This window comes from Symphalangus syndactylus, chromosome 22 (assembly GCF_028878055.3).
Source record: "Symphalangus syndactylus isolate Jambi chromosome 22, NHGRI_mSymSyn1-v2.1_pri, whole genome shotgun sequence".
In the NCBI taxonomy this organism is placed as follows: Eukaryota; Metazoa; Chordata; class Mammalia; order Primates; family Hylobatidae; genus Symphalangus; species Symphalangus syndactylus.
In genome coordinates this window covers 56,849,100-56,873,165 of record NC_072444.2, presented here as the reverse complement: position 1 = coordinate 56,873,165, position 24,066 = coordinate 56,849,100, and the positions used below count along the sequence as shown (strand labels likewise).

Genomic DNA, 24,066 nt, shown 5'->3' with positions numbered 1-24,066 from the left:
ATATAGTTTTTTTAGGCTTAATTTTTGTAGGCTAACTTATCCTTTTATTACAAAACTTAAAATCTAGAAAGACTAGTACAATGACCTTCCATCTAGATTTAACAGTTTTTAACATTTTGACATACTCACTTTGTTTTTATTGAACTATCCATCTGACAATGCGTTGTTGAACTAATTTATCTTTAAATCCTTAAGTACACACCTTTTAAGGATGTTCTGTAGTATTACACCTATGAATATATCCTCATCTAATATCCACTAATGATCTAATATTTCCTTTTTTGTATTTTTATTTATTTTTTATATTAATAAGATTTAATTTGTATTTCCCTTTTTGTTTTAATAGTGGCCAATCCGCCATGGTATAGTTGAAGATTGGGACTTAATGGAAAGGTTTATGGAGCAAGTGATCTTTAAATATTTAAGGGCAGAACCTGAAGACCATTATTTTCTTTTGGTAAGTTACAAGTTATAATTTCACTGAGGAAATTTTTGAATACACTTAATGAGAACATTTTCATCACACTTCTTTGGTATACTTTGGTTATTAAATTGTCATATGTCTAAATGACTTTGTAATAAAGCTGTATCATCTTTAAGACCATCTAGTTATGGCTACAGGAGAATAGTAGTATGTCAAAGCACCACATTTTAAACACCTAAGAAGTGCTTTTGGTAGCTAATATCTAATCTTTATGATAGAAACAGTAAGTAATGTTCAGAAAAATGTTGGAAACCTGTGGCACTTCCTTTTTTGCTTAAAAAACAATGGTCTGATTATTATATCGTTGGTATTTCTTCATAACAAAAATACAATATAATTTAACTTTTAAACATCTTTTTATTGAAGCAATGCATGTTCATAACTTAAAAAATCAAATGACTTTATAAGATTTAAAACAACAAAATAACACTTTCCTTTCTTACCTGTCCCAACCTTTGGTTCATATTCCCTGGAGGCAAACATTTTCAATTTTAACAAAATTTGCCCTGGTAGTAATCTTTTAACATGTTTCTTTTATTTAACATTTTTTTTTATTTCTTATGTTTTTAAAAATATTATACGTTATTTACCAACTTCTTAATAGGAAAAATGAGAATTTCCCTTTTTTCCTTTTCTCTCCCTCAACACAAAATATCTATCTTTCCCACTCCTCACATTGTAGTTATATCACAATTTTTGGTTAAATCAATATTCTGTGTCTTTTGGTGATTTTGATGGACTATAAAGTTGAAAGAACCATACTATGGACACTCATACACCCACAATCTAGATTTGATGATTAACGTTAACATTTGGCTGTAATTGCTTCATGACGTCTATCCATCTTTCACTTCATTTTAGTTTTTAAATCACTTCAAAGTGAGTTGCAAGTGGGAGTCATTTGACCCCTAAATACTTTAGCACTTCTTTCATCAACTAGAGCTATCATTTGTGTATGGTTATTCTTTTCATATAAAATTTACATATCATGAATCACCGGTCTGCACCATTCAGTGGATTTTGACCAGGGTTTGGCAAACTTTCTAAAGGAGCAGATAGCAAATATTTTTGGCTTTGCAGGGGATATAGTCCCTGAGGAAACTTAATGGGAACTTTTTATACAATGGTCCCTGTCACAGCTACTCAGCTGTGCTGTTGTAGCATGTTAGCAGCCATAGACAATACTTAAATTCAGAGATATGCCTGGGTTCCAATAAATTTTTTTTTACCAAAACAGGTGGTGGGCTGTATTTGACCTACAGGATGCATGATGTGGTTTGTCCAATCTTTGTCGGTTACATACATCTGTGTAACCTAAACTCTTACCAAGATACAGAGAAATTACTATCAGGCTTGAAAGTTTTCTCATGCCCTTTTGTAATTAGTCTCTGCCGCCGTGCCCTAGTGACAACCACTGTTTTGTTTCTTTTTCATCTGAGATTAGCTTTGCCCATGTTTGAGTGTCAAATAATGGAATCATGCAATATGTGCATTTTGGTGAAACTTTTACTTAGCATAATCTGGAGATTGATTCATGTTGCATATACTGGTGATTTGTTGCTTTTTGTTGCTGGATTGTATTCCATTGTATAAATTTGCCTCACTTTATCCATTTTCCTGTTGATGAATATTTGGGCTATTTTTAGTTTTGTTTTTTTTTTTTCAAGACAGAATTTTGCTCTGTTCAGGCTGGAATGCAGTGGACCAATCATGGCTCACTGCAGTGTTGACCTCCCAGCTCAAACAGTTCTCCCAGCTCAGATTCCTGAGTAGCTAGAACACACAGGCCCGGGCCACCACACCCAGGTAATGTGTTCTGGTTTAGAGATGGAGTCTCACTTTGTCGCCCAGGCTGGTCTTGAACTCCTGGGCTCCAAGTGATCCTCCCGCCATGGCCTCTCAAAGTGCTGCCACCATGTCTGGCTTAGTTCTAGTTTTTGGTTATAATAAAATAATTTGACCATTGTGAACCTTCTTCTACAAGACTTTTTGTGGACATATGTTTTCATTTCTCTTGTCTAAATACGTAAGTATGGAATTGCAGCATCATAGGGTAGGTACCTGATTGGTTTTTTTAGGGAAACTCGTGGGAACTTTTCCCAAGATGTTGAACCTTTTTGCACACCCCCCAGTGATGCATTAGTAATCTGGTTGCTCTATTCAAGATTTGGCTTATCAATCTTTTTTTTTTTTTTTTTATTTTTTTTTTTTGAGACAGAGTCTCGCTGTGTCACCCAGGCTGGAGTGCAGTGGCGTGATCTCGGCTCACTGCAAGCTCCGCCTCCTGGGTCATGCCATTCTCCTGCCTCAGCCTCTCCGAGTAGCTGGGACTACAGGCGCCCGCCACCACGCCCAGCTAATTTTTTGTATTTTTAGTAGAGACGGGGTTTCACCGTGGTCTCGATCTCCTGACCTCGTGATCCACCCACCTCGGCCTCCCAAAGTGCTGGGATTACAAGCGTGAGCCACCGCGCCTGGCTTATCAATCTTTTATACGTTTTTTCTGAGACAGTCTTGCCCTCTCACCCAGGCTGGAGTGCAGTGATGTGATCTTGGCTCACTGAAACCTCCCCGCCTCCCAGGTTTAAGGGATTCTTGTGCCTCAGCCTCCTGAGTAGCTGGGATTACAGGCATGCATCACCACACCCGGCTAACTTTTGTAATTTTAGTAGTGACAGGATTTTGCCATGTTGGCCAGGCTGGTCTTGAACTCCTAGCCTCAAGTAATCTGCCCACCTTGGCCTCCCAAAGTGCTGGGATTATAGGTGTGAGCTACTGTGCTGCTGGCTTGTCAGTCTTTAAAATTTTAGCCATTCTGGTGGGTGTGTAAGGTTTTTCATTTGCTTTTAATTTTAATTTTCATTTTCTGATTAATTATGTTGAGTAGTCTTTCATGTACGATTATTATTACTAGCTATTTGTATATTTTCTTTTGTGGGGTCCTCTGATTATCTTTTATGTAGATTTTTTTTCTTGGAGTTTATAATTTCACTGCCTTGGTTTTTAGTTTACTTAATTTTGTATGTATTCATCAGTAAATTGTCTCCAGACTTTTAAGCATAGCTCCAGAACTCTTCTAAAGAAGTTTAAACACCGCAGGGAGTTTAGCTTATAAAGGTTTTATGTAAGGTAACAGTATACTTAGTTGTTTTGCTTTATATTTCTTTTGAAATAATAATTTTAAAAATACTTAATTTTTAATGGATTCAAATTTTATCACTTTCTCCCTTTGGGATTTGTGCTTCATAAATTTAAGGAATTATTCCTTACCTTCAGGTCAAAAAGAGAATTCTTTGTCTTTCAAATTTAAAATTTTTTCTTTTACATTTAAGTATTTGAGATACCTATTAGATTGCTAGTCAGACTCACAAGAGTCAGAGGTCTTACCCAGTGTTAATCTTTAAAAATTGAAACGATTTAAGTGATCATGAGGCATAGGTGAAATATGAAGTCCAAGACTGCCAGATCTCTGAGTCCTTCCTTGCCTCTTTAGAATGTGTTCTGTCCCAGACTTAACCTATGAGGTTTCTAAGTGATGTATGCAGTCATATAAACAGAAGAGTGCTCTGGAAACATCTTGATTCTATGCTCTTAACAGGTAAATTAATATAACATTTTTCAGAAAGCTGTACCATTAGATCTGTAGAATCTCGGCTTGTTTACTGTAATCCTATATAGTTCGGGGACATTCTTCTAAAAGCGTTACTTAAATGAGGGCTCTCCCACTGGCAAATACCATCGATGTTTTTTCTGGAGGTTTGTCATTACCATATTTAAAGGATGATTTGACTGGACCACCTTTTCCCTCCCTCCAGCCCTCTGTCTCCCTGCTTCATTTCTTTCTAATGTTTAATCTGTATGAGTGGTATGATATAGGCATTCAAGGTTTTTTTTTTTTTTAAATGTGAATTACCATATCGTTTTCAGATACGTATGGATATGTTTGAATTCTCAGTAGTTTTCCTTTGATCTCTGTGTCTGTCTTTCTACTTGTAAATTTAATGCATTTTAAATAAAATGTTTGAAATAAATTACTTCTCATTTAAAAATTGTCAAGAAAGTTATCAAAATAATCTGATATTATCTATTTAAAATGTTATTTATTTCAATAGACTGAACCTCCATTGAATACTCCAGAAAACAGGGAATATACTGCTGAAATAATGTTTGAGTCCTTCAATGTTCCAGGCTTGTACATTGCTGTGCAGGTAAGCAGGTTCATACTTATCTAAGTTTGGTTCTTAAATTTTAACCTAGTTTAATTTGCTGCCTAAAATACATACTTTTGTTTTTTCTGCAAAGGTTTAAACATAATGTCAAAGCATGTTATACTTCTCTCCTGAATTGTTAATTTAGAAGTAATATGGGAAGTGGAGATATTTATTCAGGAAAAGAGAAGTGTTAAAAAAGTAAGTTAGTGGTGTTTGGGTATTTCAAGGGCTTTCATAGGACAGAAATAAAGGAGCTAATATTTATGGAATGCTTACTCCATGACAAGAACATTGTATATATATTTATCCTTGTAAATAATCGTTTATCATTTATCCTTATAAATCTTTTTGTCCTTTATTATAGTCTTTTTGATTGACTTATCTTTAAGTATATTTGACACCCTAATATTTCACTTCTCTTAATTTGTACATTTATCTGTATGGAACAGCTTCTCTCCCACCCCTCAGGATCAGAGCTTACCTCATTTTTTTTTTCCTTGTAGCAAAGGCAATCCCTGACATAACACAAATGCTTTATATGTGTATTAATTCATTATTTCTATTAAATGTAGATATTTTTGTTTCTGTTTTTTGTGGAGGAAGAAAACTAAAGCTGGAAGGCACCTTATTCAGAGTTAAATGGTTAGCTGTGATACCAGGCAGCTGAGGTCTGTCTGACTTCGCTCTTTCTTGGGATCACACTGGTTTTTGTAACTCCATGGTACACAGAATCAAGAAATGTTAATTATGGATGAATATTTTAACTTGGATAGCAAAGAACTTTTTAATGTTTAATGCAATCCATAAATTTAATGAACTGCCTTTTAAGTTCTCTGTTGCTAAAAATATTTAAGGAGTCACTTACACCTGTCATGAACTTTATAGAAGAATTCAGTCTTGAGTGGGAGGCCCTTTTTTAGTTCTTAGAATCTGAATAAAGTGAGGAGTTGGGAGAATTCATCTTTCACTTGAGAGTTTTTGCTTCTCATCTTATATTAAATATAATAAATTTATGTTTAACCATATTGTCAGGTAAAGCTTACTTTAAAACACTGCATCATGAGCTTTGTTTCATTCCTCTGGAGTCATAATTTGGTATTTCAGTGATTTCCTTAGTGGCCTCTGAGTGCTCATAATTTCATTATTTAATCTCTGTTCTGTTTTGTTGATGTTCAGTAGTCGATAACATTTCTGTAATATGATGTGCCGATACATACCTATATCTATCTATCTATCTATCTATCTATCTATCTATCTATCTATCTATCGATCGATCTATCTATCTATCTATCTATTTTACTAGTATTAGGATGGAATTTTTCATTGTGAGATTGTCAAAAAATAATGTATAGTTCTGTTAGCCTATAGTGATAATGTGGTGATTGTGTTAGTATGATCTTGTGTTCAGATAGGAGGGTGACCCAGATAGCTTTCTAGGTTCCTTTTAGCTATTATAGTCCAGGTAGGTAAAATAAGGCCAGTATAAGTTTAGTTGTTTTTAATTACTAGTCATATACTTTGTTTGAGGCTTGGATTGTAAGAAATTTAGTTTTTTAAAAAATGAACTATGTTAATTTCTTAATTCTCACACTTAAAAAAGAATTGTGTTGTATTGTCTGTACCAAGGTTTTTCATAGAAAAATTTTATCAACGTTATTCCGTAATTAAATCATAGTAGTATTTGGAAGTGTGCGATGGCGTTTTCTCTATGTCATATAGTCCTAAACACATGTTGCCTTAAAAAAATTTGAAGGTAGGCCTGGCACGGTGGCTCACGCCTATAATCCCAGCACTTTGGCAGGCTGAGGCAATTGAATCACAAGGTCAGGAGTTCAAGATCAGCCTGGCCGAGATGGTGAAACACCATCTCTACTGAAAATACAAGAATTAGCCGGGTGTAGTGGTGGGCACCTGTAATCCCAGCTACTCCGGAGGCTGAGGCAGAGAATTGCTTGAACCCAAGAGGTAGAGACTGCGGTGAGCCGAGATCACGCCACTACACTCCAGCCTGGGTGACAGAAAGAAACTCTGTATCAAAGAAAAAAAAAAAAGAAGGTAATCTTTTAGTAATCATTGTTTATGGCCATATATGTGTTGAATAACTGGAGGTAGGGTGGTTGTGTACTTTTTGCCTTACATTGCAGTTTGTAACAGGCCAGCCCAGGTGGACATAGTTTAAGTTGTGGCAAGTTAGTGTATACAGTTTTTTTTTTTTTGTTTTGTTTTGTTTTTTTTTTTTTTTTTTGAGATGGAGTCTTACTCTGTCCCTCAGGCTGGAGTGCAGTGGCATGATCTCGGCTCACTGCAAGCTCTGCCTCCCAGGTTCACACCATTCTCCTGCCTCAGCCTCCCAAGTAGCTGGGACTACAGGTGCCTGCCACCACGCTAGGCTAATTTTTTGTATTTTTAGTAGAGACGGGGTTTCACCGTGTTAGCCAGGAAGGTCTCGATCTCCTGACCTCGTGATCTGCCCGCCTCGGCCTCCCAAAGTGCTGGGATTACAGGCAGTTAGTTCTATACTATTTAATGCAATCTTCCATATTTTTAGCTTTAGGACAGAAATAGCCTTTATAAAATACATAAATCTTACAAATCATGCTCCTAAGAGCAAATGCAAACCTGTTTGTCTTAATAAAATGTAGGGAGTGAGCTATTTTATTGCATAATACAAAATTAATTCTATGTATTTTCTTTCCACAGATACTGCATTTAAAATTGAATAAAGTACTCCAGGAAACTAGTTTTTTTATTTTTTCGATTAACTCTTTGTTTTTTTGTTTTTTTTTTTGCCTTTCTTCTTTCTTTGTGCTGAAGGCTGTTCTTGCCTTAGCTGCATCTTGGACCTCAAGACAAGTAGGAGAACGGACGTTGACCGGTACGGTAATAGACAGTGGAGATGGTGTCACTCATGTCATTCCTGTGGTAAGGCTATTTTACAGTTACTGAACAGAACATGAAATAACACATCTGGCAAAGTTAAATTATACGAATTAATATTACTTTTAAAAAACTTTAAATACTGCACTTTAAAATTTATGCAGCCAAAAAACACACGAAAAAGTACTCATCATCACTGGCCATCAGAGAAATGCAAATCACAACCACAGTGAGATACCATCTCACACCAGTTAGAATGGCAATCATTAAAAAGTCAGGAAATAACAGGTGCTGGAGAGGATGTGGAGAAATAGGAACACTTTTACACTGTTGGTGGGAATGTAAACTAGTTCAACCATTGTGGAAGTCAGTGTGGCGATTCCTCAGGGATCTAGAACTAGGAATACCATTTGACCCAGCCATCCCATTACTGGGTATATACCCAAAGGACTATAAATCATGCTGCTATAAAGACACATGCACACGTATGTTTGTTGCGGCACTATTCAGCATAGCAAAGACTTGGAACCAACCCAAATGTCCAACAATGATAGACTGGATTAAGAAAATGTGGCACATATATATCATGGAATACTATGCAGCCATAAAAAAGGATGAGTTCATGTCCTTCGTAGGGACATGGATGAAACTGGAAATCATCATTCTCGGTAAACTATCGCAAGGACAAAAAACCAAACACCGCATGTTCTCACTCATAGGTGGAAATTGAACAATGAGAACACAGGGACACAGGAAGGGGAACATCACACTCCAGGGACTGTTGTGGGGTGGGGGGAGGGGGGAGGGACAGCATTAGGAGATATACCTAATGCTAAATGACGAGTTAATGGGTGCAGTACACCAACATGGCACATGGAAACATATGTAACAAACCTGCACATTGTGCACATGTACCCTAAAACTTAAAGTATAATAAAAAAAAAAAATTATGCTGTAATTTGGTCATTTGTTCAGTTATAGCTATGTTTTGCTCACCTTTTAAAAATTTTATAAACAATTCAAAATGTTTCTTTTACTGTAGGGTTGTACTGCAATTAAGAAAATTACAAATTGCAATATCTGGAATGGAAGTATATTAATGGCTTTCATTCTGTTTTTCAGTTGGATGTGTGTTAGCCATTTGATGACCTCTTTTATTCATAATTAACAGATTTCAGACTGGTATACAGGGTAACTGTATAACAGTTAGTTGTAAGTACATGAACTTTAGGAGATGCTTTATGGTTTGCATTTAATAAAGCATATTAAGAAAAATGCATCAAATTAGATTGTCAGAAATAACATTTTTCTTCCAAGGCCGTTGTGCTTCAGTTCTTAATAATAAATCAAGTTTTAAAAAAATTATGCCTAGTGAATTCAAAATGACTGCTAGAATTCATACTGATTATTATTAAATGGGTATATATAGAAAGGTTTATCTTCTAAAGTAATTTTTATATTATAATGAATATCATTTAAGGATTTACATTATTTTGAACTTTTATTTTTTTATTCTCACTCCAGTGTTTAATGCATCAGGCAATGTCTGTTGAAGATTACATCCTCAGGGTGACTACCTTTGGATTAGACTCCTGGTCCTCCACCACTTTCACCCTCATGATGTGTCATAATAGTTTTAGTAATAACTGCCATTGTTTAACGATAGCTTAAGATAAAATTCATATACCATACAATTCACTTGTTTAGAGTGTACAGTTCATTGATTTTTAGTATATTCACAAAGTCCATCCATCCCAATTTTAGAACATTTTCATCACCCTACAAAGGAACCCTGTATCTGTTAATAGTCACCACCCATTTCCCCTTGATGCCTTCAGCCCCTGGCAACCACGAATCTACTTTTTGTCTGTGTTAGATTTGCCTGTCCTGGCCATTTTATATAAGTGGAGTTAAACACTGTGGTCTTTTATAACTGGGTGCTTTCACTTACCCGAACATTTTCAAGATTCATCCATGTTTTAGCATATGTAGTATTTCATTTCTTTTTATTGCCAAATAATATTTCATTATATGGATATATGAGATTTTATGTAGCCTTTGGGAGATATTTTAGTAAGCTTGGAAATTAGGACGTGTCCAGCATTTGATAGCTTTTTTTAGTTTACTTGGCAGTTTATTTTTCTTTCTTAGTGGTACATAAAATAATTGTTCATCGTAAAATTATCATTTAAATCTGAAAATCAGTCTGTGATAAAGATTATATTTTTCTTTGAGTACCTCAGTTTACTCATTAATTAAATGCAAATAATTGACTTGCCTAAGGTCACCAAATAATAGGTAGTGAGGCTAGGATTTGACCTGGTTCTGCCTTTCTTCAGTCTTTTCTTAACACCCGCACATCTGAGCAGTACTATCAGTATGTTGATAATTAGAATAGGTAATTTGCAGAATAGAAGTTATCAATATGGAAAAGAATGAGTTTTAGTAAGGACATTAAGAGTGGGTATTCTGGCTGGTATGGTGGCTCATGCCTGTAATCCCAGCACTTTGGGAGGCCAAGGTGGGCAGACCGCTTGAGCCTAGGAGTTCAAGACCAACAGGGCAACATGCTGAAACCCTGTCTCTACAAAAAATGCAAAAATTCGTTGAATGTGGTGGTTCATGACTGTAGTCCCAGCTACTCTGGAGGCTGAGGAGGGAAGATACCTGACCCTGGAGAGGTTGAGGCTGCAGTGAGCCATGATCTCACCACTGCACTCTAGCTTCTCTAGCTTGAGCAACAGAGTGAGACCCTGTCTCCAAAAAAAAAGGTGGGGGGGTATTCCTGTTTATTGTTTACTTTTCTTGCCTTCTTTAGAATTAGTGGAGTATTTTTTATTATTTCATTTTCTCTTCTTTATTGACTTATTAGCTATGCTATATCTGTTGTCATTTGTTTGTTTTTGGTGGTGGTTGCTGTATGGGTTGTAGTAAACATCTTTAACGTATCACCGTCTAATTACAAAAAACATTCTACTACTTCATAAATAATAATTATACAACAGCTTTGACCTCCTAGTCTTTGTTCCTTTATTGTCATTCATTTTACTTTTATATGTTGTGAACTCAATAATACATTATTAACTTGTTTCATTTTGAGTGGTGTATTAGTTTGCTAGAACTACCATAATAAAGTACTACAGACTGGGTACCTAAGGAATAATTTATTTTCTCACAGGTCTGGAGGTTAGAACCAAAAATTGTGATATAACTACAATGTGAGGAGTGGGAAAGGATAGGTACCAGGATTTTGGCAGGGTTGGTTTCTTCTGAAGACTTTCTTCTTGGCTTCTAGATGTCTATCTTCTTTATATGTCTTCACATAGTCCTCCCCATACATGTCTGTGTCTTAATCTCCCCTTCTTAAGGACACCACTTATATTGGATTAGAGATAGCAACCCTAATGAATTCATTTTGACTAGATACTACTTTGAATACCCTATCTCCAAAAAACAGTCACATTCTGAGGTAGAGATTAGAACTTCAGCATGGGAATTTGGTGGGGAGGAAAAACACAGTTTACCCAGTAGCAAAAAGTTATTTTTAAAAGATAACTTTTTTGGAGACAGAGTCTTGCTCTGTTGCCGAGGCTGGAGTGCAGCGGTGCGATCTCAGCTCACTTCAACCTCCGCCTCCTGGGTTTAAGCGATTCTTGTGTCTCAGCCTCTCGAGTAGCTGGGATTACAGATGTGCCACCACACCTGGCTAATTTTTTTGTATTTTTAGCAGAGATGGGGTTTCACCATGTTGCCCAGGCTGGTCTCGAACTCCTGCCCTCAAGTGATACACCTCCCTTGGCCTCCCAAAGTCTTGGGATTACAGGCGTGAGCCACTGTGCCCGGCCTTGAAATAGAGTTCTTTTATTCACATACCATATCTAGTGCTCTCTATTCCTTTGTGAAGGTCCAGATTTCCACCTAGTATCATTTTCCTTCTGTCAAAATGACATCCTTTAACATTTCTTATAGTGCTTATCTGCTGGCTCTGAATTCTTTCAACTTTTGTACATCTTTTGAAGTCTTTATTCTCCTTTAGTTTTGAAAGATGATTTTTGCTTGGTGTAGAAGGTTGACAGTTTTCCCCTGTAGATGTCACTCCACTGTCTTCTGGTTTACCTTGTTTCTGAAAATAAGTCAGCTGTTATTCTTGTGTGTGTTTCTTTGAATGTAATGTTTATTTGGGTGGCTGTCTTCAAGATTTTCTTTTTATCCCTGGTTCATTGGTTTTTAGCAATTTGATTGTGATGTACCTAAGTAAAGTTTTCTTTATGTCTCTTTTTCTTGGGGTTCATTGAGCTTCTTGTATATATAGTTTGTAATTTTCATCATATTTGGAAAGTTTTTGTCCGTTACTGATTACATATTTTTTCTCTTCCTCTTTTCTCTCCTTTAGGTACTCTAATCGCATGTATATTAGGCTGCTTTACAGTGTCTCAAAGGTCATGATGCTCTCTGTTCATTTATTTTTTTTATAATCTTTTTCTTTTTTTTGGATAGTTCTTATAGCTCTGTCTTCAGATTCACTATTTTTTCTTCACTGTGTAGTCTACTGTAATCTCATCTAGTGTTTTTTTTTTTTTTTCTTCTGGTAGATTTTTAAATTTCAGATACTATATTTTTTTCTTTAGAAGTTCCATTTGGGTCTTTTTATATCTTCCATTTTTCTCTTCCTCATCCTCATTGTTGACCTTCTTCATTATATGGAGTATATAGTTGCTGTTTTAATGACCTTGTCATTCCTCTGTATTGTTTGATTTTTCTCCTCGTTAAATGTTGTGTTTTTGTGCTTCCTTGCATGCTTATGATTTTTGATTTGGCACTCTGTACATTGTTGTGTACTGTATTTTTGGAGTTCTTAATAAGTATTTAGGATTTTTTCCCTGGGACATGGTTAAGATACCAGGAACTAGTTTGATCCTCTCAGGGGCTCCTTTTAAATGTTATTAAGCAGGTCCATAACAGGTTTTTGTCCAGGGCTGGTTTGTCCCCTTCTTGAGGCAGTATTCTTCTGAGGACTCTACTTCATGTCTTGTGTTTGAAAACATCTTTCAACTTTGGCTAGTGGGATCAGGAACTATTTCTGGCTGTGTGTGAGCTCTGGTGGTTGTTCTGTCTACTTTTTTCTAGAGGTTCTTTCTCTCACCTTGGTGGTTTCCTCACAGGAATGTGCTGATCAGTATTCAGTTAAGGAGGTACTCTCTTCACATCTTCCCAGCTCTCTGTTGGTGGAACTGCTCCTCCTCCAATAATTTGGCCTACAAACTTCAGCCACTTTGGCCTTTCTGACCTTTAAATTCTGTATCCCTAACTTAATGAGACCAGTTTTGTTTGAGTTCTCTTTCCCATTGTTGTGGCCTAGTAACTCTCCCTAGGCAGTAGGATAGAGTGTTTATTTGTTTCCCTTTTCTTAGAAAGTATCTCTGCCCTACTCTGCCGATTGTCAAATGTCTGAAAACCTTTATTTCTTATTAATTGTCCTGTTTTCTCTTTAAGTTGAGAGGGTAAGTTCAATCCCTAATATTTTGTCATGCCAGATGATGAAGGCATCCTTAATATTCTTTCCTAATGAAATTTAATTTTGCCACACTGTTATACTTCGGACACATCAGTAAATTTGTGAATTAGTTCTACAGAATTTAGTTATTTGGCATTATGATGTTGTGTGGAAAGCTTCAGGTTTGTGAAATGGATACATACTTCATTAGGAAAATGATAAGCACTTTGTCAAATTTCTTATGACACAATCTAAATTTTTTACTGAAATTATAAATGATTTAAAAATAGTACCGTCTGATATAAAGTCTGCTATCTAAACCATTTGATATTTATATTTTGAAATTTATTTCTATATTGTTGAGTTATTTTAGTCATAGTTATAAACTGTCAATGGGAAAAGTTGCTGGCTATTCTTAGTTATAGTTTCTGAGGAATAAAGGTGAATTCTGGGATAAAGCAGTACTTGAGAACATAAATACACTAACTTAATAAATTGGTCTTTATTGGTTCATATTTTTAGGTTATATTAATTTTCAAAACATTGAAAGTAAATTTGGTATCTTTTTTTCCCCCTCTAGGCTGAAGGGTATGTGATTGGCAGCTGTATTAAACACATTCCAATAGCAGGACGAGATATAACATATTTTATTCAGCAACTGCTGAGAGACCGAGAAGTAGGAATCCCTCCAGAACAATCCTTGGAAACTGCTAAGGCAGTAAAGGTAAAAAGTGTGACAGAAGTGTAATTTAGTTAAAAATTAAAATCACATTTATAACATTGACATGAGAAATTTTTAATTGAAGAACAGTACTTAAAATAATCTTGTTAACCAGTTATAAATTATTACTCTTAAATATGTTTACATTTTCTGTGTTTCTTGAAAGAAAATTATTATTACAGCAGTTTGTTTTCTTCATATTTTATATTTGAGAGGAGTAATATAAGAACATTTTACCAAATGACGTTAACATAAATTTTTGTGATTTTTCTCTTTATTAAAAATAAATAATTATTTCACTGTAAAGTCCTTGCATCTCAGTTTCTTCACTGAATTCTTTAATTCTAAAAGCTTTTGTCATAAAAATTATTTTGATACAATTGACTTATTGTGCTATAGTATAGAGGCAGTGCTTGGCTCAAGTGATAGGGCACATAGAAGAAAAACATGAAGGCTATCTAAAGTATTTTATTAATTTTTTTCTGCCATGTAAGTATTATATCAGTGCTTCATGCAAACTATCAAAATACTTTAGCATTGTATTTCAAACTTATTATTTGCCACATAACCAAAAAATTTTGGTGGGTTTCACATGTTTTGAAAAGCAAAACTGCCATGGCAAAAGTAACTTACTTGTCTCTCTTTCCATGGTTTTTTTTAATTACCTATAAATTTTTAAAATTTTTTATTTCTTATTTTTATTGATTTATTTTTTTATAGAGATGGGATCTTGTTCTGCTACCCAAGCTGGAGTGCAGTGGCACAGTCATGGCTCACTGTAGCCTCAAACTCCTGGGCTCACGTGATCCTCCCGCCTCAGCCTCCTGAGTAGCTAGGAATGCAGGTGCATATCACCATGTCTGGCTAAGTTTTTGTAGAGATGGAGGTCTTGCTGTGTTGCCCAGGCTGGTCTTGAACTCCTGGCCTTAAGCAGTCCTCCTGCTTCGGAATCTCAAAAATGCTGGATGTGAGCCACCATGCCTGGGCCTCTTTGCATGTTTATCGGATTTTCCTTGCTCGTCAGAGCTTAAGAATGAAAATGTATCAACTACTTCCTAGGTAGTAAATTAGTAAATGACTACCAAAAATTACCCCAAGTTGGTGGCATAAGAATTAAATATATAAAAAGTTAATGTGAATACTACTGATTCAACATCTTTGGGAAATCTGTGAAATTAAAGCAAAACGAGAAAACACCAGAGATTTAAATCTATTCCAGAGAAGATTGATGGTCAGTCTGAATGTCTTTAAAGGAATATCATTTCTTTGTCATTCCCACTTCCAAGGTTTGGAGAAGACCTCCAATAGTGTAATTAAATGTCTTTCGTTTCCAGTATTTTTTCTCTTTGTGTATTTTGATTATTACTAGTAATATTTGCATCTATCTTGGATGGAGCCTGTGATGTGTAAAAATATTGGAAAAGGAAGTTTTTTTTTTTTTAAATAAGAACAAATATAGGTTGGCAGTTGGGAGTTAATTACAAATATGTTATAATCTATAATATATTTTTCAGTGTTTTTGATGAAAACTTACTTAGGTCATATAACCAAATATGCAACAAAATAGAGTAGTTTATATTTTTAGCCTTTTTTCTTTGCTCATTAATTTACTCAGACTGAATTCAGTTTTGTTTCAGCTATTTAAGGATCTATATTAATTTGTGTGGTTATCACAATTATTACTTATTCTTCAGTTCTATATTTTATTTATTCTCCTTACCTACAGCACAAGATTCATTATTACTGAGACAGAAAATGTTAAATGACATTAATGAACATTTTCAGGAAATAACATTGAAATAGTAGAAATCAGCTCTCCAATCTCTCAAATATTGTTTATATTTAAAGTCAGAAAATATGTGTAGGAGATGAGTATGTTTATTTGTACTACACATATGATAATATCCTAACAAATTTTTCTTCCAGCTTAATTTCCTAATTTTATTTTCTGAATAGTTTTTTTTTATTTGTTTATAGTTTACTGAAAACATGCCATTCTTTTTTACTGTTCCTACAATAAGTAAAAAAAGTTACTTTTGTTTCTTTGTTTTTCAGGAGCGCTATAGTTATGTCTGCCCAGATTTAGTAAAAGAATTTAACAAGTATGATACAGATGGGTCAAAATGGATTAAACAGTATACTGGAATCAATGCTATCTCAAAGAAAGAATTTTCTATCGATGTTGGTTATGAGAGATTTTTGGGACCTGAAATCTTTTTTCATCCAGAGGTAATTTTTTTTTTAAGGGAATTGTTTAAAAATATTCAGCAGCAAATATGAATTAATAGATATTCAGAGAGAATTAATCTCAGAAACTTTATTAGTATACTAAAATAAAAGTTTGAGTTTTTTTGAAAAGTTTTATAAAAAAATTTTATGAACTTTTTAAAGAAAAATTTCCTTTTGTTAAAATAAGCAAAATTGGTGCTATTTTTTGTAGATTTAGAAAAAACTTTTTCAAAAATATGTGTGTCTTATGGGGGGGGTCATGAAAAGAGGGGAGCCCTTAAATTTTTTTTTCCTTCCCTCAGTCATGGACTCAGGTAAAGTTTTGTAATCATTTAAATAAAATATTTTGGGAAAGGTTCTAGAAAGCTCCTGCCTCCCCATTTGTGTAAAATTACCGTTATACAAAGAACCTTCAATTGACCATTAAAATATATAACTAGTAGCAAAATAGTCTTCTGTCTATGAAGTTTTAGCAACATAAAGGCTTTATTAAGAAATACATGCTTTTAATGATGGAAAATTCTTCTGGTAACTTAGTATCAGAATTGTAACTTTATTAATAGAATTACTAATATTATGTACTTACTCTGCTTATTTAATGTTAAGAATAGTTATTTTTAAAATTTTGTTTATTCACTCAGCAAATGTTAAATGGTTTGGATTTTCATGATCCCAGCTTAAGCACTGGGTATTTAAAGATGAAAAATTATTTTATCTTGCTCTTATTGAGCTCAAAGAATAAAAGAGATGAGTATTTAAACACGTAAGGTTATAGTTGCTTTAATGAGTGTGTGTATCTGGTGAGGGCACAGGAACAAAGATCATCTAAGTCTGCTTGGGAGAGCATCTCGGGAGATAATGGTTGAACTGAGACTTAAAGGATGAATGGGTGTTTGTCAGTCATGTGTGGTAGGGGAGTATATGTATTTCTGTCAGAAGGTTAGCTAGGCAGAGGTCTTAGACATGAGAGTGCTAGATAAGAAAAGTATAAAGGACAGATTGGTAGGAGAGGGATCCAGATAGGTATTCATGGACCCAGTCTTGAAGGGCAGATATGCTATGCAAGGGAGTTAGCTGGATTCTGTAGTCACGCAAAAATTTTAAGCATAGAAGATATTGTGTACCATATTAGAAAGGTTACTGTGGCAGCATTGGTTTGGACGGGTTGGAACAGAGTTGTGAATTGTGTTGGAAATAGGTGATTTTACTACGGTATTTTAGATGAAAGATGAATAGTATTTGTGGGTCAATGAGAATGAGGAAGGAGGTGAGAGAAAAATAGAATCAACGTAATTAGTAATTGCTTAGATATGAGGGGAGTAAGAATATGAGGAATCTGTGAAAATTCCCAGGTTTGTAACTTGGGCAACCCAGTGTGCCATCCACTGAAATTTGTAATACTGAAGGGGAGGAGTAGGTGAAATAGACAAAGATGAGTTTATTATATGCATCTTTTAAAAGGTTTAAAAACACTTGGGTGTTGTAAAGTCATCACCCTATGTAAGGCACAAAGGAAGAGGTTGGCTGAGAAGGGGCTGTGGAGTAGAAAGGTGAAGAATAGGGCCTTCGTGAACACAGACACATTATGGACAGGCTGAGTAAGTAGAACCTGCAAAGAATACTGAAGATGACAGAGAGGTAGAAGCCAAGCTAAAGGATTATGGTCATAAAATTGAGAGGAGTGAATGTTCCAAGAAGGAAGGGTAAATAGTGCCAGTTGCTGCAGTGAAGTAACATTAGAGGAAACCTTAGAAGTACGTGGAGTTTTTCAGCATCTAGGTTGTTGATGATCATAGGGGAGCAGTTTCAATGGAGTGATATGTTAGAGCAGCTTCTTGCCTCAGTGAGAGGTGAAGGTTTGGAAATCAGCAGTGTGGACATTCTGAGAGATGGCTATGAAAGAAAAAGACAGTGGACTAGTAAGAATTCAGTTGCAAGAATAAGGCTCAAGATAGTTTTAATTTTTAAGAGGGCTTACTCCAGTGACAGGAGGGAAGGAATTAAGTATAGGTACAGGAAAATGAACTAAGAAGGGCAGAAGCACAGGTAGGTAGTTGAAGAAGTTCATTATCATAGTTCATAGTTTTAATTTTTTTATGAGGTGGTATCAAGCTTATGTTTTGGGAGAAGGGACTGGACTAAAATTGAGGCCGAGGCGGGTGGATCACGAGGTCAGGAGATCAAGACCATCCTGGCTAACACGGTGAAACCCCGTCTCTACTAAAAAAAAAAAAAAAAAAAAAATACCAAAAATTAGCTGGGCGTGGTGGCAGGCGCCTGTAGTCCCAGCTACTCGGGAGGCTGAGGCAGGAGAATGGCGTGAACCCAGGAGGTGGAGCTTGCAGTGAGCCGAGATTACGCCACTGCACTCCAGCCTGGGCGACAGAGCCAGACTCCGTTTCAAAAAAAAAAAAAAAAAGAAAAATTGAGGGCTTGTGAAGAATAATGACTTTCATATTTACTGTTGAGGGGAATTGAGAGGGTGACTAGTGAGTACATATTAATAGTATGGGGCACCCATTCTCTACTCACGGTAGCAGGTTAGATACCCAAAACTTTTAGTTGTACAATAGTGTCCCCTCACCTCCCCCAGACAGTTATGGGAAAGGAGCAAAAGGTTTTGACAAGGCAGAGATTAAAGTATTGCAGCATAGAGGAGAGAGCAAGTCCTGAAAGCTGAATTATCTAGGGATAGTGAGGGATACAGGGATTGGAGATCATGATGAATAATTGTGAATTGGTAGCAGAGGAGTGAGCATGAGAAGGATAAGGAATTGTGGTCAGACTAGTATACTGGAGTGTGAAGGTTTTTGGTGGTACATTTTCTTTGCAATTTCTCAAAACATAAAAATTAAGAGGATGTATATACACAGTTTTAAAGGTCAAATAACACTGACAGACTTAAAATTAGCAGCTCTTCACCCTCCTGCTGCCATTGAGTTCTATAGAGCATCCACTAGCTCTTAGTTATTGCTCTTGGTAATAACCCCCAGATTTCTAAATACTGTGATGGTATTGCAGGAACTGGATGGAGCTGTTTCTTGATATGTCACTGTTAGTGGTTCAAATGCTAGCCTCCTTTTAGATTAGTTCTTTCTAGACTCTCTTTTCTTCCAGCCTGCCCACATGTTAGGTTATTGTTATTAGGTAAATCAATAGTATTGTAATATTTATAGTATTATACCTGAGACTGTTGTTCACTTTTGAGGCAAGTAGTGTAATGTGATTCTTTTCCCTTAAAATTCAGCTTTTCCTGCATTTTCACCTTGTTTATTCATTTGCTTCAGTTTGTTTTCTTTTTTTTAAGTTCGGGGGTATATGTACAGGTTTTTATGTACGTAAACTTTTGTCATGGAGGTTGTACAGATTGTTTTGTCCCCAGGTATTAAGTCTAGTATCCATTAGCTATTTTTCCTGATCCTCTCCCTCTTCCCACTCTCCACCTTCCTATAGGCCCCAGTGTCTGTTGTTACCCTCTGTATGTACATGTTTACTTATCATTTAGCTTCCACTTAAAAGTGAGAACATGCAGTAATTGGTTTTCTGTTCCTGTATTGGTTTGCTGAGGAAAATGGCCCCCAGCTCCATGCGTGTTCCTGCAAAGAACATGACCTCATCCTTTTTTATTGCTGCATAGTATTCCATGGTGTATATGTACCACATTTTCTTTATCCAGTCTACCATTGATGGGCATTTAGGTTGATTCCATGTCTTTATTTTTGTGAAGTGCTGCAGTGAACATACGTATGCATGTGTCTTTGTGGTAGAACAATTTATACTCCTTTGGGTATGTGGGATTGCTGGGTTGAATATTTATGTTTTAGGTTTTTGAGGAATTGCCACACTGTTTACCACAATGGTTGAACTAATTTACACCTAATACACACCAACAGAGTATAAGCGTTTCTTTTTCTTTCCAACCTTGCCAGCACCTTTATTTTTCTTTTTAAATTGTATTTATTTTTTAAAAATATTTTCTCTTTCCTTCATTTTTTAGGAGGGATGTTGTGAGAATACTTTTTGAGTTTTTAATAATAGCCATTCTGACTGGTTTGAGATGGTATCTCATTGTGGTTTTGATTTACATTTTTCTAATGATCAGTGATGTTGAGCTGTTTTTCATATGATTGTTGGCCACATATATGTCTTCTTTTGAAAATTGTTCAGGTCCTTTGCCCACTTTTTAATGGGGTTGTTTTTTCCTTGTAAATTTATTTAAGTTCCTTGTAGATGCTGGATATTAGAACTTTGTCAGATGTGTAATTTGCAAAGATTTTCTTCCATTCTGTAGGTTGTTTGTTTACTCTGCTAATAGTTTCTTTTGCTGTGCAGAAGCTCTTTAATTAGATCCCATTTGTCATTTTTTGCTTTTGCCATCTTCATCATGGAATCTTTGCCCGTACCCATGTCCAGAATGGTATAATTTGCTTCATTTTGTTTGTACAGTCATTTATTCATTCATTTATTTATTGGGGTTTGAATTAACTTTCTTGTTATACAAGGTCTGGAAGGGAACCGAGGAGGGTGGGTCTCATTCTATATGGAGGATTTTAACAGTTTCTTTTCCAAACAGTATTGAAATATTTTATTTATTGTTTTTTTGCCCCCTGATTCATCCTTGGTCATTTATCTTTCCTTTTAATTCTCTTGCTGTCATTTTAGCGGAGAGTCAAGAGACTGGAGAGATAACCACATGTAGCTGGAAGTTAGGACAGATTTTTGTATGGGCCATTTATATGTGAGTAGATTAATAGAAGTGTGTCAGACCCAGACCTCATTTCAGCTAAGGCACGTCAATTTGAAGTTGAAATTTTAGAGAAAAATATTAAAGCTCCAAGTTGGGGACAGGAATTAGAAAATTGCAGAAGATCCTGAGCAAATGTCCTGTATGAATAGGATCATGACCACAAGATGGATAATAGCATAGGATATAGGAGATGAGCATTTGAATGGAATATGCTTGACAAATGAGCTTAGCTGATGCCTTGGCTTTCTTAAAAACCTTGAAGTAGGCTGGTTGTGGTGGCTCACGCCTGTAATCCCAGCACTTTGGGAAGCCAAGGTGGGCGAATCACTCAAGCCCAGGAGTTTAAGACCAGCGTGGGCAACATGGCAAGAGCCCGTCTCTACCAAAAAAATACAAAAAGTTAGCCAGGTGAGTGGCGTGTGCCTGTAGTCCCAGCTACTTGGGAGGCTGAGGTGAGAGTATTGCTTGAGCCCAGGAGGTCGAGGCTGCAACGAGCTGGCATTGCACCATTGTACTCCAGTCTGAGCAACAGAGCAAGACCCTGTCTCATAAATAACCCCGAAGCTTTAGATATGTAAATAAAATGTGTTTCATATTGTTTAGGAAAGGTATAGTTGGCTGGATGAAAATGTATCTTGCTGCTAATGTTTCATACATCATTTTTTCTGTTAATTTGAATAACCTTTATTGTGTCATACACCAATTTTTCTTTATTTTTTAACTTTAAAACATTTTCTATTGTCTATAGCTTTATGTTCCTTATAAGTAATTTCTTCTATGAGAAACCTGTTTCTCTTTTTAAAAAACCTGTTTTGTTTTCTTTTTTTTAAAGGCTGTTTTTAAAAATCAGTTATATATATGCACATGGTTTGAAAGTCTTGGTCTGCGTATCCTAACAAAAACTAGGAGTGCCCTGCATGTTTCTTTCCCTGTTTTCTATTTCTAGAGGTAAACACTTCAAACCCGTCTTAGTTGCTTCTTTTGCTGATTGCCTCCTTAGCTATGTATTGCTTGGTTATATTGCAACTTCAAATTTTTTTTCAGTGTTAGGCTTTTTTTGTTTTCTTTTGGAAACAGCGTCTTGCTTTGTCACCCAGTGCAGTGGCTGAGTCATGGTTCACTGCAGTCTCCCCAGGCTCAGGTAATCCTCTCACCTCAGACTCCCAAGTAGCTGGGACTACAGGTATGTGCCACCACTTCCAGCTAATTTTTGTATTTTTTGTAGAAACAGGGTTTTGCCATGTTGCCCAGGCTGGTCTTGAACTCCGGGGCTCGAGCAATTCACTCATCTTGGCCTCCCAAAGCGCTGGGATTATAGGAATGAGCCATTGTGCCCAGCCCTGTGTTAGGCATTGTCTATCGAATACAACTATGGAAGAGGAAGATTGTCTTTTTTATCCTTCTTCTGTCATCACGGACAGGACCTTTCTATTCCGTTTTCATCTCATTTGTTACATTATAATTTCAAGTAGGTTGAAATTCAGTGCTTATGTTTTTGTGACCACAAATTTTGTTCATATCTGAGCCATGTAGTTAACCAGGAAATCTTTTCCCTTCCTGTAAGTAACTTTGTTTTCCAAGAATTCATTAATAAACTGTTTGCTTAGTGCTAAAATAATTACCATTCATTCACCTCCAAACTCTATTCAGTAGTTATATAAATCTCTTCTCAGGATATTCAGATGTATAGGGTTCATTCATCAGTTTAATTTTCTGAAGTGTCTGTTACATCCCAATCTGAACTTGCTTCTGTCTGTACCCAGTATAGAGTTGCCATATTCGTTTACTATCATTCTAGGGATTCCCTTTCCCTCTCTCTCATGTTGAATCTCTTTTTCGTATATCCTACGTCTTTTTCACTCCTACTGTCCAGTTCTTTATTTTGGTGATCATCTTCCAATAGAGTTCCTTTTAGGGTGCACGAGAGAGGAAAATGTCTGAAGTGTATTCATTTTATCTTCACACTTGTTGATAGTTTGGGTATAGAATTCTAGATTGGAAATAATTCTCCTTCAGCATTTTGAAGCCATTGCTTAATTGCTTTCCATTATAACTTGAAGTTAATAAAAGCTGATTTATATGTATAGGACCTGGTTTTTGTTTTTTTTTTTTCCTGTACAGATGCTTGTAGGATCTTCCTTTTGTCCTCTAGCATCTCTCTCTCTCTCTCTGTGTGTGTGTGTGTGTGTGTTTTGTCTTTTTGTTTTAATCTGTAGGTTATTTCTTCAACTTTACCTACTGAGTTTTTTATTGGATTTTTAAAATTCCTGGACATTTTTAATTGTCAAGAGCTTCCCCCACCCCTGCTTTTGAATATTCTTTTTTAAATGCTACCTTGTTCCTATTTCATTGTTGCATATCTTCTGGCTCTTTAAGGATATTAATCATAGGGTTTTTTTTTTTTTTTTTTTAAGTTTTCTTCTTTCTATAGTCTCTTCCAAGTTGCTTAGTCTCTTTCGAGTTGCTTTTTCTCTGTTTCGATTCCTATGTTTTTCCTGCTAGAGACTTTCGCAGGCCAGTCATTTAAGAAGGGGACACTAGGCTGGGCGCAGTGGCTCATGCCTGTAATCCCAGCACTTTGGGATGCCAAGGCGGGTGAATCACCTGAGGTCAGGAGTTAGAGACCAGCTCGCCAATATGGCAAAACCCCGTCTCTACTAAAAATACAAAAAATTAGCTGGGTGTGGTGGCAGGCACCTGTAATTCCAGCTACTCGGGAGGCTGAGGCAGAAGAATCGCTTGAACCTAGGAGACAGAGGTTGCAGTGAGCTGAGATCGCGCCATTGCACTCCAGCCTGGGAGACAGAGCAAAACTCTTTCTTAAAAAAAAAAAAAAAGAAAAGAAAAGAAAAAAAAAAAGAGACACTAAAAACCTGATTGGATGTCTGAGTTTTGTGGGTGGGGCTTGTTGACTGTGGCCTTTCTTTGGGGGAATGCCATATATGTGTTACTTTAGGTCTTTTTAGGTAGTCTACTTCCCAGAGAAGACTCCTGGCTGCTAGGTAAAGGCTGGCAGCCAAGCGGGAAGAGACTTTGCAGGTTGCCTACCTTCACATAAAACTCCCCTTTTAGTACTTTCTGCTGTGTATTAGAGTGCTGGAAACTCTTTTTCTTCAGTTGAGAGAATAGGGTTAACCACTTTTCTCTTTGGATGAGGAGGCGGCATTTGATGCTTCTTTGGAGAGGATCTAGAGCTTTAACAGCTTCTCAGAGAGACTTTCAACCTGTCCTTCTTCCTGCCCTCCTTCCACCCCAATTCAAAGCTACCCGGGGCAGCCAGTTATTTGGGGAATGTGGAGAGGG

The 24,066-nt window shown here is 36.1% G+C and overlaps 1 protein-coding gene across 1 annotated transcript in view; it reads left to right on the top strand.

Annotated features, from left to right (window-relative positions):
• The window catches only part of ACTR3 (actin related protein 3), a 73,363-nt gene that overhangs the window by 36,987 nt on the left and 12,310 nt on the right, over positions 1 to 24,066 (top strand). The window contains exons 4-8 of the mRNA XM_055262402.2: positions 347 to 457; positions 4,597 to 4,692; positions 7,510 to 7,617; positions 13,647 to 13,790; positions 15,843 to 16,016. Coding sequence (XP_055118377.1) covers positions 347 to 457; positions 4,597 to 4,692; positions 7,510 to 7,617; positions 13,647 to 13,790; positions 15,843 to 16,016 — 633 coding nt within the window. The remainder of the gene's footprint in view (positions 1 to 346; positions 458 to 4,596; positions 4,693 to 7,509; positions 7,618 to 13,646; positions 13,791 to 15,842; positions 16,017 to 24,066) is intronic.